Source organism: Danio rerio, chromosome 23, assembly GCF_052040795.2.
Source record: "Danio rerio strain M-AB ecotype USA chromosome 23, GRCz13ab, whole genome shotgun sequence".
In the NCBI taxonomy this organism is placed as follows: domain Eukaryota; kingdom Metazoa; phylum Chordata; class Actinopteri; order Cypriniformes; family Danionidae; genus Danio; species Danio rerio.
In genome coordinates, this window is record NC_141043.1 from 37,772,501 (window position 1) to 37,788,402 (window position 15,902).

A 15,902-nucleotide genomic window follows, 5' to 3' on the forward strand; every position below is an offset into this window, starting at 1 on the left:
GATGATAGATAGAAGAATTAAATAAAAGAAATAAAATAAAAAAATAAAAAAATTAACTAATAATTATAGATAAAAATAATAATGTAAGTTAAAAAGTACATTAAAATGATGGATGGATGGATGGATGGATGGATGGATGGATGGATGGATGGATGGATGGATGGATGGATGGATAAAATAATGATTATCAATCAATGAAACCTGCAGGTCCTGCTTTCAAATTCCACATTTACCATCTTTTGTTCTCTGGTCTCCATTGTATGTCCTGGTAACAGGTAGGTGTTGGTGGGCTACACTGTTCTGGCATTTGCTTTTTGTCCAGTTCCCCATTCGCCATAAAGGTCTGCAGTGCCACAGTCTGCCAGGCTCATCGAGATGCACTGGGTCTAATTGGCCATTATCTTAGCACTGTCGGCTCTCCTGGTCACAACCCTGTCAGGCGGATGAAACGTGGCGGCGTGGCTAAAGCTAGCTAACAAACACTGCTTTTCCAGTGCAAAGGGGGAAGAGAAGGCTGAATGGCAGAGAGAGGATGATGAAAGAAATGAGTGAAGGAAGCACTTGGCATTGATTAGCTGTCATGTTCTTTAAGCTGGATTCACTCTGATTGGCGACCGACCGCCTTCATTAGCCGACAACCTGAACGGTTTGTTAGCGCTACACCATTCAGGCTGTGCATCAATATTTTATTTGGATCATATGCGCTGACATTATTTACAACCTCTGCAAAATATTTATGACCTTAGCTTGGTTATTTCGAGCTCGGGCTGGGGATGGATTTGCTTGGTAATGACCTGAAGTTCTGGAACCGCTGCTTCTGTCCACCCCAATGAGGTCAACAGGGTCAGGTAATGGGCTGGAAAAGAGTGAAGCTCAGCTGTCCAAAACTGACATATTTCACAAAATTACATACAATCGTTATAAACATTTTTCTCCCCCAATAATCGTTATGAGGGAACATTGGCATTTCTTAAAATAATGCTATAAAATACAATACAAAAAATCTTGTCACCTATTGAAGCTTTAGGAACAACAATTAATAACTTGACTTTTAGTTGATAATTTTTAATGAGAAGTGGCTTATATAAAAGCCTCCAGATTATGCTTATTTTACCACAATAAAATATGATCATGCCTTGATTTTTAATCAGGATTTTTAATTTGAATAGTAAGGTCTGCCTTTTATTATTCTGTAAGACTCCCGTGAGCTTGGAGGACTGCATCCATACATCTCTGCAATGATTTATTTATAGTCATCTGGAATGGTAAAAAAAGCACTCTTGCAGGACTTCCAGAGTTCATCAAGATTCTTTGAATTCATCTTCAATGCCTCCTTCTTCATCTTACCCCAGACATGCTCAATAATGTTCATTCTGGTGACTGGGCAGGCCAATCCTGAAGCACCTTGATAATTTTTGCCCTCTCCTGTGGTTTGTAACGTAATGGACAGCACAAATACCTCAGGCTGTAGATGTTGCCATCCACTCTGCAGATCTCTCGCATTTATTTGCACTTAACATATTACTACTACTATTAAGTGCAAATAAATATAACATGGATGGATGCATAATATATAATAATACATTTTTTGTCAAATTAAAAACCAAGAAAGCTACTATTAGCAAAGACTAAATGGGCTCTATTTTAACAATCTAGATGCAAAGTCTAAAGAACATGGCGCAAGAGCTTTAAGGCCGTATCCAAATCCACTTTTGCTATTTTAGGAACGGAAAAATACACATTGCGCCGCTGCGCATGGTCTAATAGGGTTGTGCTTATTCTCTTAATGAGTTATGGGTGTGTTTTGAGCATAACGTGCATTAAACCAATCAAAGTCTAATCTCCTATTCCCTTTAAGAGACATTTGCATCACGCCATGGCACATTTGCTATTTACATGGTGGACTTTGTAAGTGGAAAAACTAAACGCTTCACTCGCGAGAAAACAGTTAAAAAGACCATCTGCAGCGCAAAGATAAAGAACGAACCTCCTCCATTCGGCCTCTACTTTCTCTTTCTCTTTTTTATGGATAAGGAAACTGTGTTGTATGCACTCCACTGAAGGCATCCATTAGCCTACATATTTAATTCTGTTTGTTTAGGGCATTTGTTTACAAATGAATAAATGAACAATAATAACGAAGTGTGGTCAAAAGCCAGAGTTATCCAAACACTCGTCTTATGCCCTATATGGTCCAAAACCTGACAGGTGGACAAATCTACTTTAAGCTTGTTTTTAATAAAACAAATATAAATATGCATATAATAAATACTACTACTACTAATAATAACATTATACAAAAGCAAGTTGTCGTGAATAAACTGAAAAAAGCCCCCGGGGATAATGAAGGCATGGAGGTAGTGTTTTTTATATTTATGTAGAAAGTAATCATTTTGTAATATTTTAATCTTTTAATTGTTTTTCATTTCAGCTTTCAGCTGGTTTATTGCGCAGTCTTTTTCAGTTCCTCAAAATAACAACACGCCAACAATGCGTCTAACCAGGGGTGTCCAAACTTGATCCTGGAGGGCCGATGTCCTAGAGAGTTAAGCTCCACCCCTAATCAAACACACCTGAACCAGGCAATCAAACTCTTACTAGGTATACTAGAAACTTCCTGGCAGGTGTGTTGAAGCAAGTTGGAGCTAAACTCAGCAGGACACTGGCCCTCCAGGACCGACTTTGGACCTCCCTGGTCTAAACACACCTCTTTTCTTTATTGTAACACCCATGAGTCCATAAAGTGGCGCAAATGGATTTACTATTTAAACAACGTGGCGCAAAATGGAAAAATTATGGTTGCGCTGGTCTGAAAATTGCAAAACATTGTGGCAAACACGTCTTGGCCCATTTTGTGCCAAGTGTAATTAGTTATTAAATTTATAAATTTTTACATTTTCATTTTGAAGTTATTAATTTTCATTAGGTATTAATTTGGATTTAAATATAAACATATAAAACAATAATATCAAATCAGTCACAACAATATGTTAAAGCTATACAATGTAATATTATAATAAAGTAATTCAAATTAAAAGTAATATTTTAATAAAATAATAATTAATGAAAGCAAATAAGTATGTACTGTATGTATGAGTGCATTTATGTGTAAATAAGTTATTTTACGACTAAGTTTTTCACAGTGCGGAGGGATTTGGGGGATAAAATCTTATACCTGCAAGTAAACGCATACAGTAATAATTTATACATAAGACTAATGTAATATCATAATAATATATAACAATTAAATTTTTAGTCAAAATAAATCCTGATAACATTTTAAGAAAGCTACTATTACCAAAAACAAAATATATAAAAATATTTTAGACATTATCTTTAACAGTTTCTTTTTAATTAGTTTTTTTGTTCAACACAAGTCTAGATTTCACAGTGCGAAGAAAGGTTTTGGGGGGACAAATTACCTATATTTAGATTTCAGGTTTAGATTATATACTTTTGTGCATAATAAAATGTCTCATAACCGAGATCTGATTTGCTTTAAGCCTTCCCTAACTGCAAATTAAAATGAGCTTTAAATAAAGTGCTTCATTGGGAAACGCATGAAAATGTGGTCAGTGGGAGCTTCTTGCAATAACAGGCGCGTGTTGGGTAAACAGAAGCAATGCAAAGTCTGTCAATCTGTTTGTTTATTCGGTTTACGACTAATTTGGTTGTGCTATTGGAAAAGAGCGGGAGGGAAGAGACGTAAGAGACACACAAAGTTCACGGGAAAAGAAAGTCAATTAATTGCATGAGTGGGTAATTAATAAAGGAGCGGAGCTTTTCATGCATAATTTCCTCCAGCTGTTGTTCCTCCGCGTCGTCCGCTGGGAGACGGATAGCAAGAAGCTCCTACTCCAAGAAGACGCCGTTTCGTCTTAAAAATACTACACAAATATTATTCAAGATGAACTGTCCGACGGGATTTTCAGTCTCCCAATGAGGAAGAAAAAAAGAGAATGTGACAGGCCTAAAGAGCTTTTAATTCAATGGTTCTTCCTCGTCAAAGTGCACTTGAAAAGCCTAACAAAGATTTCCAACATGAGGGATGGCCTTGTAATTCAATTTAGCTTCATTATTTGAAGAGGCGCGTGTCGGATTGTGAAGCGCGAAGGGGCATTACAGACAGCCCCAATGCCAGTTTCTAAAGGCTTCCTGCTGTAGTGGTCAAAACATTACGCCTCTCAGGAAAAAAACGGCAGCGGCGAGGCAAGGTCAGCTAGCAAAACATCTCCTTCAGTGCTGAAGCTGTTTGTCAAAACAAGCTGGAGAAGTTTTATACGCTGCCGATGGCTAGCTCCATTCAGAAATGATTTGGTTTTGGTTGTGAAAGCTCTCAGAGTGAAGCAATTCCAATTACGGTGATGTCCGCAACATTTCTGGGCTAATGTAAAGCAGAGAGGCGAAGCTGATATCCCCACTGAGCGCCACCACTATCTAAACCGGCGCTGGATTGCTCGCTAATTAGCCATTAGCTGTGCCTTTGTTTGTTTGTACTGCTACTCTCTCTGATGACTCAGTAAGCCTGTGCTCAGGGTAAATCACAGGTCTCTGGCTGATCCACACCCATGATGTCCTTATGCTCTGTGGTCAAACATCCAAAATCACTCCCTTTACCCTCATTCACTAGTCCCTACGTTAGTCCACTAATATAGTCCACTTGAAAGAGTGAATTAAAACGAGTAAATTTGAGCACTGAGTGTACTGACGGGATGATATTTTGTTCGATTAAATTCGTCACATGGATTTGATTTGAAACCTCTAATTTCTTAACACTTAGCGAGCCTATTAGTCTTTTAGTAGTGAAACACAGGCTGTTTCTCAATTCCAAGAATGCAAAGAACGGACGTGCGTTCTCGTGGATAACTTTCTTGTCAAGTAAACACAGGAACACAAGAGAACACAATGAGAATACAAGAACATGTCATGTGAGAAATGAGATGCTGCATTCTTCCTGATCACATGACCCTTATGTGTTTTTATAGTGAATAATTTAAATATTACAGCTTTCATACAATAATATATTTTGTGTTTATTCGTTTCAATGTTTATAACAAGCACAAAAGTCTTACAAATATGCTTTGCACAATACAAATAAAACCGATTTTAATATGAATTTCAGCAAATAAACACTCTAAATACCTTTTCATGTTAATGTTTACTTTCACCATCTCATTTAGGGAAACTCCTCGGATAAATAAGTTATATCTCTAAACTTTAGTAATAAATCTATATAAAATACTGCACTTCCCACCTCCCTTATTTAGCTGCAATGACTTCTGGGACTTCTAGAGTGCATACTGCACTCCAGAATGCGTTTGATGCATCCTTGATATATATCCTGATCTCACCAGAAAACATAAGTAAGTTACGTTTTGTCATGTTAGTGGATAGTTTGTACGAATTCGGACGAGTTCAGTTGTACTAAAATAAACGATTTGAAAAAGGAGGCGTGGCACCCAACCCCACCCCTAAACCCAAACGTCATTGGCTGATGAGCAAATCATACTAAATTGTATGAATTAGATCGTATGAATTCATACGAATCAGTTAAAACGTTATGAATTACTATGAGATTGCATTGAAATGCCATACCTGTCAACTTTTGTATCTGAAATTCCAAAAAACCAGGTGATTGGGGGTGGGCTTGAGTATCAAAGTTGAGAACTGGGGGTGGTGGGGGATGTCGAGTAGAATACGTACAGGTATTAGAAACTTTACCATGGACCGTGTTCGCCGATTGACCACGACGGCAATCGGAGATACTATACTAAATTTGACGAATGGGTGGGGGTGTTGGAGACTATACCAGGAAGTTGAAGACCAGGGATGAGACATAACATAACGGGAGGGTGGCGGGAGATGGGCGTGAAATATAGGAGCCTGTGTACATACGGGGGTGCATACAGGTATTTGTAACTGTACCATGAACTGGTTTTTGAGCGGTGACTGCGATCAGAGATGCTATACTAAAGTCGACGACTTGGTGAGATTTTTGAAGACTGTACCAAAAGGGTGAGGACTTGGAGGAGACATAACAAAACAGGAGGGAAGCAGGAGACGGGTATAAAATACAGAAGACTGCATACAGTACATGTACGTACATATGCATATTAGTAACTGTACCGTAAACCAGCAATCGGCTGAAATACTATACTAAAGTCGATGACTGGGTTGGGGTGTTGGAGACTGTAACAAAAAGGTGAGGACGGGTGGAGGACATAACAAAAAGGAAGGTGGCAGGAGTGTTGACAGGTTTGGTAAATGCCTTAAACAAGGATCTGTTATAACAGTGACATCATGCGCATGCATAATACGTGATAAGAATGTGTGATTTAAGTTATAGTTGCTTAGACTTTTATTTCAGTATGTTGATGTATTGAGTCTATTGAGTAGGAGGTGGGACTGTTTAAGTTTCTTCTCTTAAACAGAAAAGAAGATATTTTTTTAAAAATGCTGGTATTTGGCGCACTCATTGACTTCCAAAGAAATTTTTTGTCCTACTGAAGATGAAGTTGATGAGTGTTAGCAAACCAGCATTCTTCAAAATATCTTCTTTTGTATTCAACAGAAGACACTCACAAAGGTTTAAAACCATATGAGGGAGCATAAATAATGAGTGAACTAAGTAAATAAGTGAACTATCCCTTTACAGTGTGTTCAAGTTGTTTTCTGTTAATTAAACCAACTATCTAATTGTTCGTACCAGTTTTACTGTTCAAACTACAGGTAAAAAGCATGTCACTCCATTCACAAATGAATTCTTCTCACAGCTTTTGCCGAACTCCAGACTGACATCCACGAACTGACCCAGGAGCTAGATGGAGCCGGTATCCCGTTCCTGGACTACCGAACCTACGCCATGAGGGTGCTGTTCCCGGGCATCGAGGACCACCCGGTGCTCAAGGAGATGGAGGTACGGGTCAGTACATCGCCAACAGCATGGAAAAAACCCCTAGAGCAGAACTAACAACACAATCCAAAATCCCCACTAATAACACCAGAAACAACAACATCAGGCCCCTGACATACTGCTGAGATCATATAAAGCACAATAACGCTGTGATCAGCACACATAATGTATATCGTAAATTCTGTCTTTTTGACATCTCTTGCTTTTGATAAATGGGGTCGCTGGCTCTATGGGGAGTGGAAAAAAATCACCTTTTGAACCTGCAATTTGGAGTTCAATACGGTACAGATCGTGACCTCTCGTATTATAAAACCAGATGTTAATGATCTACACAAAAAAGAAAACAATACGACTGAAAACGCAGCGGTCAGCTCAATTAAATACTCCATGTTACGTCCAGCGGCCTGCGTTCGGCAGGTCACGCTGTTGGCTCGCGGACAGAACGCATGTTTATTATTTCATCTGGGGTTTGTTTTCACTGTATTTGCCCCCGAGTCCCCGGCGTAATCAAGTGCCTATGCGAACGGCTCAGGCCCTTATTGCTCTGTGTAGCTTCTCGCCCCAAAGCAACCTACAGTACAATCGGCCTCCCCGAGAGGCTGCAAATTTCATTCGGCTCAGCAGAGAAGAATTGAGGCACTTTATTAGTCTGTGTTGTCGAGGAAGAAAAAAAAAAGGCCTTTGTCAGGTTACATGGTGCATAAGGTGCTGAAGGGGACAATAACAGACGGCAGTGTGCTTCGAAGTCTGATTCTGGAGTTCTCTTGCGGATTTATTCGTTGCTTTTTTTTTGGTTTTGTTTAATTTCTTTGGATTATGGAGCTTTGGCGTTAGCCTTGAAAAGTTTTGAGTAGAGATGTTAGATTTTTTTATTACCTAGGTTTATGTTAAAGCTTGCAGAATGAGGTTTAAGTGTAAATCAAGCCTATGAAAATGATCCTCGTCACCAAACTACATTGGAAGTAAGCTATATGTTAGCTTTAAGTTATATTTAGATCTAGTAGCTGGTCTTATAGCATTACAAAGCGCATTATTCTTAGCATTATTTATTTTGTTATTGTTTCAATTTTCATTTATACAGTTGAAGTCAGAATTATTGACCCCCTGAATTATTAGCGCCCCTGTTTATTTTTTTCCCCAATTTCTGTTCTGTCCTGGGAAGACACATTTTCAACACATTTCTAAGCATAATAGTTTTAAAAACTTATTTCTAATAACTGACTTATTTTATCTTTTCCATGATGACAGTAAATAGTATTTTACTAGATATTTTTCAAGACACTTCTATACAGCTTAAAGTGACATTAAAAGGCTTAGCTAGGTTAATAAGGTGAACTAGGCAGGTTAGGGTAATTAGTCAAGTTATTGTATAACGATGGTTTGTTCTGAAGATTATTGAAAAAAAAATTAGCTTAAAGGGGCTAATAATTTTGTCCCAAAAATGTTTTTTTTTTAATTAATAACTGCTTTTATTCTACCCAAAATAAAACAAATAAGACTTTCTCCAGAAAAAATATTATCAGACATACTGTGAAAATTTCATTGCTCTGTTAAAAATCATTTGGGAAATATTCAAAAAAGAAAATAAAATCAAAAGGGGGCTAATAATTCTGACTTCAACTGTATATTTTTGTATGTGTATTTTTTTTAGGATTTTTTTATTTATTTAAACAGCCTATATCGTGCTTACCATATATGAGTACACTGCTCACAAATCGTTCTTTTAAATTATTATTTTCTATAGGAGACTATACAATATTTTTATTATATTTTTATTATATTTTTATTATATATATTTATTCTATATATATATTTATTCTATATATATATATATATATATATATATATATATATATATATACTGTAAAACTCAATAAAGTTAGGGTAACTCAAACCGTTTGAGGAAACCGATTGCAGAAATCCATTTAAGTACATAAACTAATCCTAATGAGTACTGTGAACTTAATCCATTTGAGTAAACTAATATATATTGAGTACTGTAAACTTACTCCATTTAAGTTGAAGTAATGAGGTATTTAATTAACTCATTACCTTCAATGCTGAGTTCAAAATGAGTAGTCTTTTCAAATGAGTAGAATTAGCTTTCAGTAAATTTTGAGTTAACTAAATTCATTTCATTTGATAAAGTTAACTGTTGTTTTTTACAGTGTATAATGAATTTTTGTGGAATAATTTTGAGGAGTATCTTAGCTAAAAAGTTAAAAAAGTAATACCTTTTTAACTTTTATTTAATGCTTACAATGCACATCTAATTTGACCCACTTACTTGGTAAGCAAAGCAAGATTTTCTAAAAGACATAAATTATTACTTTACAAACTATATTATGAACAAATGATATGAACACTTTGATAACATTATTATTATTATTATTATTTGTATTATTATTTTATCACAATAATATTAGTGAAATTCATTTGGAATCTGAATAGTTATAAATTAAATAAATATGCAAGTAAATATATAGACTAAATGAAGGGCCATAAATCTGCGGATTTCTGTGCGCACAGATTCTGTTTGGGCTTAAGTCCCAAGAAAGTAGTCCAAATTTATATGTTAGGGAAAAATATAAAACAAAAATTGTTAAAAAAAAATAAAAATCGAGAGAATCAAAAAAAATTATATATATATATATATATATATATATATATATATATATATATATAAAATGATATTAAAATTTTGTAGTTTGTAATTTTTTAAAAATATTTTCTTGAATTTAAAATAAAATAAAGAAAATAAAATAAAGACAAATAAATAACTATATTTTACTAAAAGAAAGAAAGAAACAAAAGAAATAAGTAAAAATAAATAAACAAATATAAATAAATAAATAATAAATAAATAAATAAATAATAAATAAATAAATACATTTAAGCAAACAAATAAATAAAAAATATATAAATAAATAAAAATAAATAAATAAATAAATAAATAAATAAATAAATAAAAATAAGCAAACAAGTGAATTAATTTAATTTAATTTAATTTAATTTAATTTAATTTAATTTAATTTAATTTAATTTAATTTAATTTAATTTAATTTAATTTAATTTAATTTAATTTAATTTAATTTAATTTAATTTAAATATGTCATCAGTAGCCATTCACAGTAGCTTGTCAGGACTGGGTAAAACATGTTTAATATGTGTTGCTTTTGTCATGTTACTATAAACATGCAGTTTCAGAAAACTGTACAGGTAAGATATGTGAGAGAGCGGGGCAGATAAAAAGTGACAGGTGCCGTCCTGCGCGTCAGGGAAGGACACGTCAGTATCTTTCACTCCAGGACGCCGAGGTCACGTCTGCTTTCCTGCTGTCCTCTTTCTCTCTGTCCTTCTTCAGCTCAACCTCGGCCTCGCTCTGCATCTCCTTCTGTTGTGTTCAGAGCTGCAAACATCTCACATTCCCTTTGATGTCAATCAGAGAGCTGAAACGGCCCTCATGCGGACCAATGCCTGAATGCTGTTTACTTTACTAATGGGGTTTGACGTTGCATTTCAGAGAGAGAGAATATGTCAGTCAAACACATTTAAAACAACGATGATTTCAGAAATGACCTTATTTACTTTCTTTAAAAAAAAATAAAGTAAAAAGAGAGCCTGTATAAATAAAGTAGTACTTCACAACTATTTGAAATGTATTTTGTGTATAGTGTGCATGCGAAGGGATGAAATTTAGACATACGCCATTTTTCATTATCACATGACATGCACTGCTTTAGTCTCATTCATAAATTCTCTTGCATGACCTTATGGGATAGGGAAGTGTCCATTGGATGTGCAAGCGAAGTTGTAGATCATGAAGGTACTTCTTGCCCCCTTTTTTTTTTTTTTTTTTTTATTTCCCCAAATACTTTGAAAGCGGACATACTACTTGTCTCACATACTGTTTTTCACATATTATATAGTATTGAAGTATGTGATTCCAGTCACATCCAAAGTCTTGTCCGCACAGTTGATCACTTGATGTAATAAAATAAATCTTAGCAATCATGTCTTTCCCTGCAGTAAAATCAAATCTGTTTATTTTTAGGGTGAAATATGTTATGTTAATGAAATGTAAAGTTTGTGTGAACCAGATGTTGCTGAGACGTTTTTCATTATGTTGATACTGAATATTGAGTAGTGGGTGGGGATTTGTTTTTGCACAGTCCCTCGTAGAAAACGAAGGGTAGTTTTAAGCCAATCAACTGCTGTTGCAATGCAGCTTTTGCCATCAAAGAAATGAATAGCATATTAACAAATATTATATAATTTAGATTAATAGTTTAAATTGTAATATACCCACTTACAACAATATTGTTTTTTTTTGTATTTTTGATCAAATGAATGCAGCCTTCTTTCATTAAAAACATTTTTGTTTATTCTTTTTATTAAATCATAATTTTGTTTTTGTTTTGTTTTTCCATTTTATTACTTTTTTGTTTTATTTTTTTAAAAGCAACCCTAAACTTTTGTTTTCTATATTTTTGATCAAATAAATGCAGCCTTGGTGAGCAGAAGAGACTTCTTTTATAAAAACGTTTTTGTTTGTTGTTTTTTTATGAATTTTTTTAAACAACCCCAAACTTATGTTTTCTGTATTTTTGGTCAAATGAATGCAGCCTTGGCGAGCAGAAGAGGCTTATTTTGTTAAAAGCATTTTTGTTTATTATTTTTATTAAATCATTATTTTATGTTGTTTTGTTTTGTTTTGTTTTGTTTTGTTTTGTTTTGTTTTGTTTTGTTTTGTTTTGTTTTGTTTTGTTTTGTTTTGTTTTGTTTTGTTTTGTTTTGTTTCGTTTTGTTTTGTTTTGTTTTGTTTTGTTTCGTTTTTAAACATCAACCCTAAACTTGTGTCTACAAATTCATGTAGATTAATGTTCTCCTGTGTCATAAATTAGACCACCCTCTTAGAAAATAAAGTTCTTTGTTGCAATTTATGGTTTAATGAGGAACTTTTTTACACTGGATAAAGGTAATACATGTTAAATATGTCAATACAAATGTGTTAAAGTAGTTAAAATTGTTTGAATTTTTAAAATTGTTTAAATTATTAAATTGTGGCAAGGTGGCTCAGTGTAATGAGTGCTGATTACAAATCATAAGTAATCTCCGCCCTGAACATAATACATTTGACAACTTTTTATATGATTGTAGAGGGAAATAAACACCATGCATTAAGTCATGGGTGACACGGTGACTCAGTGTTTAGCACTGTCCCCTCACTGCAAGTAGGTTGCTGGTACTGGTTCGAGTCCTGGCTGGACCAGGTGGCCTTTCTATGGAGTTTACATGTTGTCCCCGTGTTGGCATGGGTTTCCTTCGGGTGCTCCGGTTTCCCCCACAGTCAAAAGACTTGCGCTAAAGGTGAATTGAAGAAACTAAATTGGCCGTAGTGCATGAGTGTGTGTATTTGTGAGAGTGTATGGGTGTTTCCTAATACTGGGTTGTGGCTGGAAGGGCATCTGCTGCGTAAAACATATGCCGGAATAGTTTGCGGTTCATTCCACTGTGGCGAGCCCTGATAAATAAGGGACTAAGCTGAAGGAAAATGAACAAATTATTAAAATTGGTTTTCACTTGAAGGTTCTTTGGGGTTTAATGGTGGTTTTTTTATGAAATCATTGCAAAACCTCCCCTTCGGAATCTTTTAAGAGCACAATATTGTGGGTCTCTAAAGGATTTTTAAATGAAAATTAATTAAATTGTTCAGTGTCTTATGTTAAATTGAATCTTTTGAGTCTGCTCATCAAAACACATCAAATCTGTCATATCGTATTCTGCGCTGTCTAATGTAATGCTCCATGTGTGTTTCCACAGGTGCAGGCTAATGTCGAGAAGGCCTTGACTCTATTTGGTCAACTCCTCACCAAGAAGCACTTCCTGCTGACATTTATCCGCACGCTTGAAGCTCAACGCTCCTTCTCCATGCGTGACCGTGGCAACGTGGCATCGCTCATCATGACAGCTCTACAGGGAGAGATGGAGTACGCCACAGGAGTCCTCAAACAGCTGCTCTCTGACCTCATCGACAAGAACCTGGAGAGCAAGAACCACCCCAAACTGCTGCTCAGGAGGTGCGAGACAATTAATAACACAGTCACACTGAAACATACACACGGGCACCCAATCAAAACAGAGAGCTTTAGAGCTTATAAAGGCACAGTGGCATAAACTGCATGTTTAAAAGAGTCAGATAGCTGCAAAATACTGGCTCAGCATATAGAGGTAGGAATGCAACTGGGTACATGAGGATACCAAATCCTGTCTACTTGAGGCTGTGTTCACATTTGACAGGTTTGGTTTGCTTAAAACAAACTCTAGTGCAATTTCTCTAAGTAATAATTTCATTAGACGTGAATGCTGCTATCCAAACCTTAGTCTGAGTCCACTTCCAGTAGAACTTTAGTGCAGTTTGAATGACAAATGAATACAATATTGATTGTTCTGCCTCTGTTAAAGAGTGTAAAGAGTGTGCCGTTCATGTTGGACATTTGAATAAAACCATATTATTTTTTTCATAATGCATTATTAGTCTAGTTTACATTTCGTTTTCTTTTCGCTATTGTTTACAAAAATTTATGCCATGACTTTTATTTTGGCGCATTTCCACCGGACTCTAATTTTGGCGCATTTCCGGCAGTTCCGTGCTTTAGAGAACTGAAAGCAATAGACCTTTTTCACAGCGGAATTGAACACCGGAAGCGCCCTTCGAAGCAGTGTATCGATATTTCCGGGTTCGCTAGGAGTCGCAGAGACATGACAGCCTCGGGACAGCGGATGACTTTCTCACGGTCAACTTTGCCATAATTTGGACAGGAAGATGTTGTTCGGTGAATGTGTAAAACTGTCTTAATAAAACAGCATTTAAAAGATGATACCGATTTGCAGAGTTTGTGCAGAAAACGTGTCTTACACAGCGTTTGCCATGTCAGGTTCCAGTAAGGTGCACAGCCAACAGCATAAAATCTGCTCATTCAAGCCATTCGTAAACTAGATTAACCTGACTCTTTAACATCCAGCAGGATGAGTTTTATGTCAGTAGTCCCGTCTGTAAACTGTGCTAACCCCCTCCTTCCTTTTTATTCAGAGTCAGATATAGTGAATGGCGAGGTAGCTGTACAGGCGAGTTGCTATCGGGCAATACATTACAGGTTGTTTAATGCTCGTGAGGTTTTCTCAAGTCTGGAAACACGTTAGCTCCTACTCGTGGATAATATTCATTTTTATTATTTATTTAAAGAACAGCAAATAACATTTTAAACTAACACATTAAATAACACATTAAAGTATACTATCTTTATTATATAACTGACTAAACAAATAATTTTGCTGTCAAACCAATTAAAAAAAGAGATTTGCATTTGTATGAACTGTCTATTATTCCAAAATAACAACAATGTAGGGATAAATCATGCTTATAGATTAATGACCATGATGAGCACTTGTTTGTGGAAGGCAGATAGCTTAACTGGAGTTTTGTTTATATTATAATTACTCGTCAAAATAAACCATAGACCACCAGTCTTTAATGAAACATAATAATCTCCGCTTTGAAGTGTATACAGCATAAGAATGTACTCCCGCATATAACTTGAAACGGCATTCAACCCCCTTTAATATTGTCATCCATGATTTTCCCTGTCCTTCGTCTTTCGGTAGATCGTGGTCATTAAAGTAAGAGTGTCGTTTTTGAGTTGGAGCAGCTGGGAACGCAGCAATCACAGCGCTGAGATGACCCTGCCATTCTTTCTTGCTCCGTCGCATTGAAACCGGATGTTGTGGTACACTGCTTCGCTTACCGGAACCAGGAAGTGTGAAAAAGGCCTATAGACGGGCAGTGAGCACGTGAAGAGTTTCTGTCCTCCTCTAAATCCTGCCGAAAGCATTTTCTTTTTACTGTATTGTTCCCTTTATATGTATGGTTTCTTGTGTGTGATATAAATAAACAGCCAGCCAAACTCGGTTCAATGGCTACTAAGTTTGTGTCAATACACAATTAAAGGGAGCAAGAAGCTCATATCCTGGCTCATGAACAGAGTTTGGCTGGCTGTTTATTTATATCACACGCAAGAAAGCATATATATAAAGAGAACAGTACATTGATCTAGGATAGACACCACATGGAACAATGTTAGAAAAGTCATAAAGTAATGCGGTGGCTCTTCTCATCTGAAATGTGACCCCCTTTGAGTCTTTAAATCTGTCCACCGTGTTGTCATCCATGTGTGAATACATCTGTACCAGCTCTGCTACTCAGCTTTCCTGCACAATACTATATATAGTAAGTAGGGCTGCACAATATATCGCAAAATTATCGTTATCATGATTATAGTAAATGCAATATTATCCCCTCTACTTCCCTCACCACCTCACACGACAACCCCATACTGAGTGTGCCTCACACAGGTGAGTGGGCTTGAAAAACCACATGTAAAAAAGCACATTATTTAATCTCTCTGGCACCTAAACCAACACTTGCACCAGTTTTAGCATGTTTCTACAGAAAAGTTATATTTAAGGAATATCATTACCACAATACTAGTAAAGTAAGTAAGTAAGTAAGTAAAGTTTATTTATGAAGCATATTTACTTCAGTTTGGCACTGACCGAAGTGCTGAACAAAACCATAGCACACACTCTAAAAGAGTAAAAATAACAATAAAAGTAATAATAAGAATAAAAGTATTCCAGCAACAACCACAGTAAAGATTAAAAACCTGGGAATGCAATAGAATAAAAATGTGTCTTAAGTCTAGACTTAAAAATAGAGAGAGAAGAAGCACTCGTAATATCCGGTGGCAGCTGGTGCCACAAACGTGGAGCAGCGACAGCAAAGGCTCTATCTCCTTTCAGTTTAAGTCGTGACCGAGGTATTTGCAGTAAAATTTTATTTTAGGACCTAAGAGACCGAGGATTTGACTGTAAGTTAATAAGTTCTGATATATAATAAGGTGCTTGCCCATTCAGTGCTTTAAAAACAATA

General features: G+C 35.8%; 1 protein-coding gene across 2 annotated transcripts in view; it reads left to right on the forward strand.

The window, feature by feature from the left end:
- plxna1a (plexin A1a) overlaps positions 1-15,902 on the forward strand; it is a 423,762-nt gene that overhangs the window by 362,623 nt on the left and 45,237 nt on the right. Inside the window, exons 21-22 of one of the 2 annotated variants that reach the window (XM_087307529.1) lie at positions 6,774-6,922; positions 12,737-12,993. In XM_087307529.1, coding sequence (XP_087163655.1) covers positions 6,774-6,922; positions 12,737-12,993 — 406 coding nt within the window. The remainder of the gene's footprint in view (positions 1-6,773; positions 6,923-12,736; positions 12,994-15,902) is intronic. The other variant, XM_087307530.1, reaches the window with a different exon arrangement.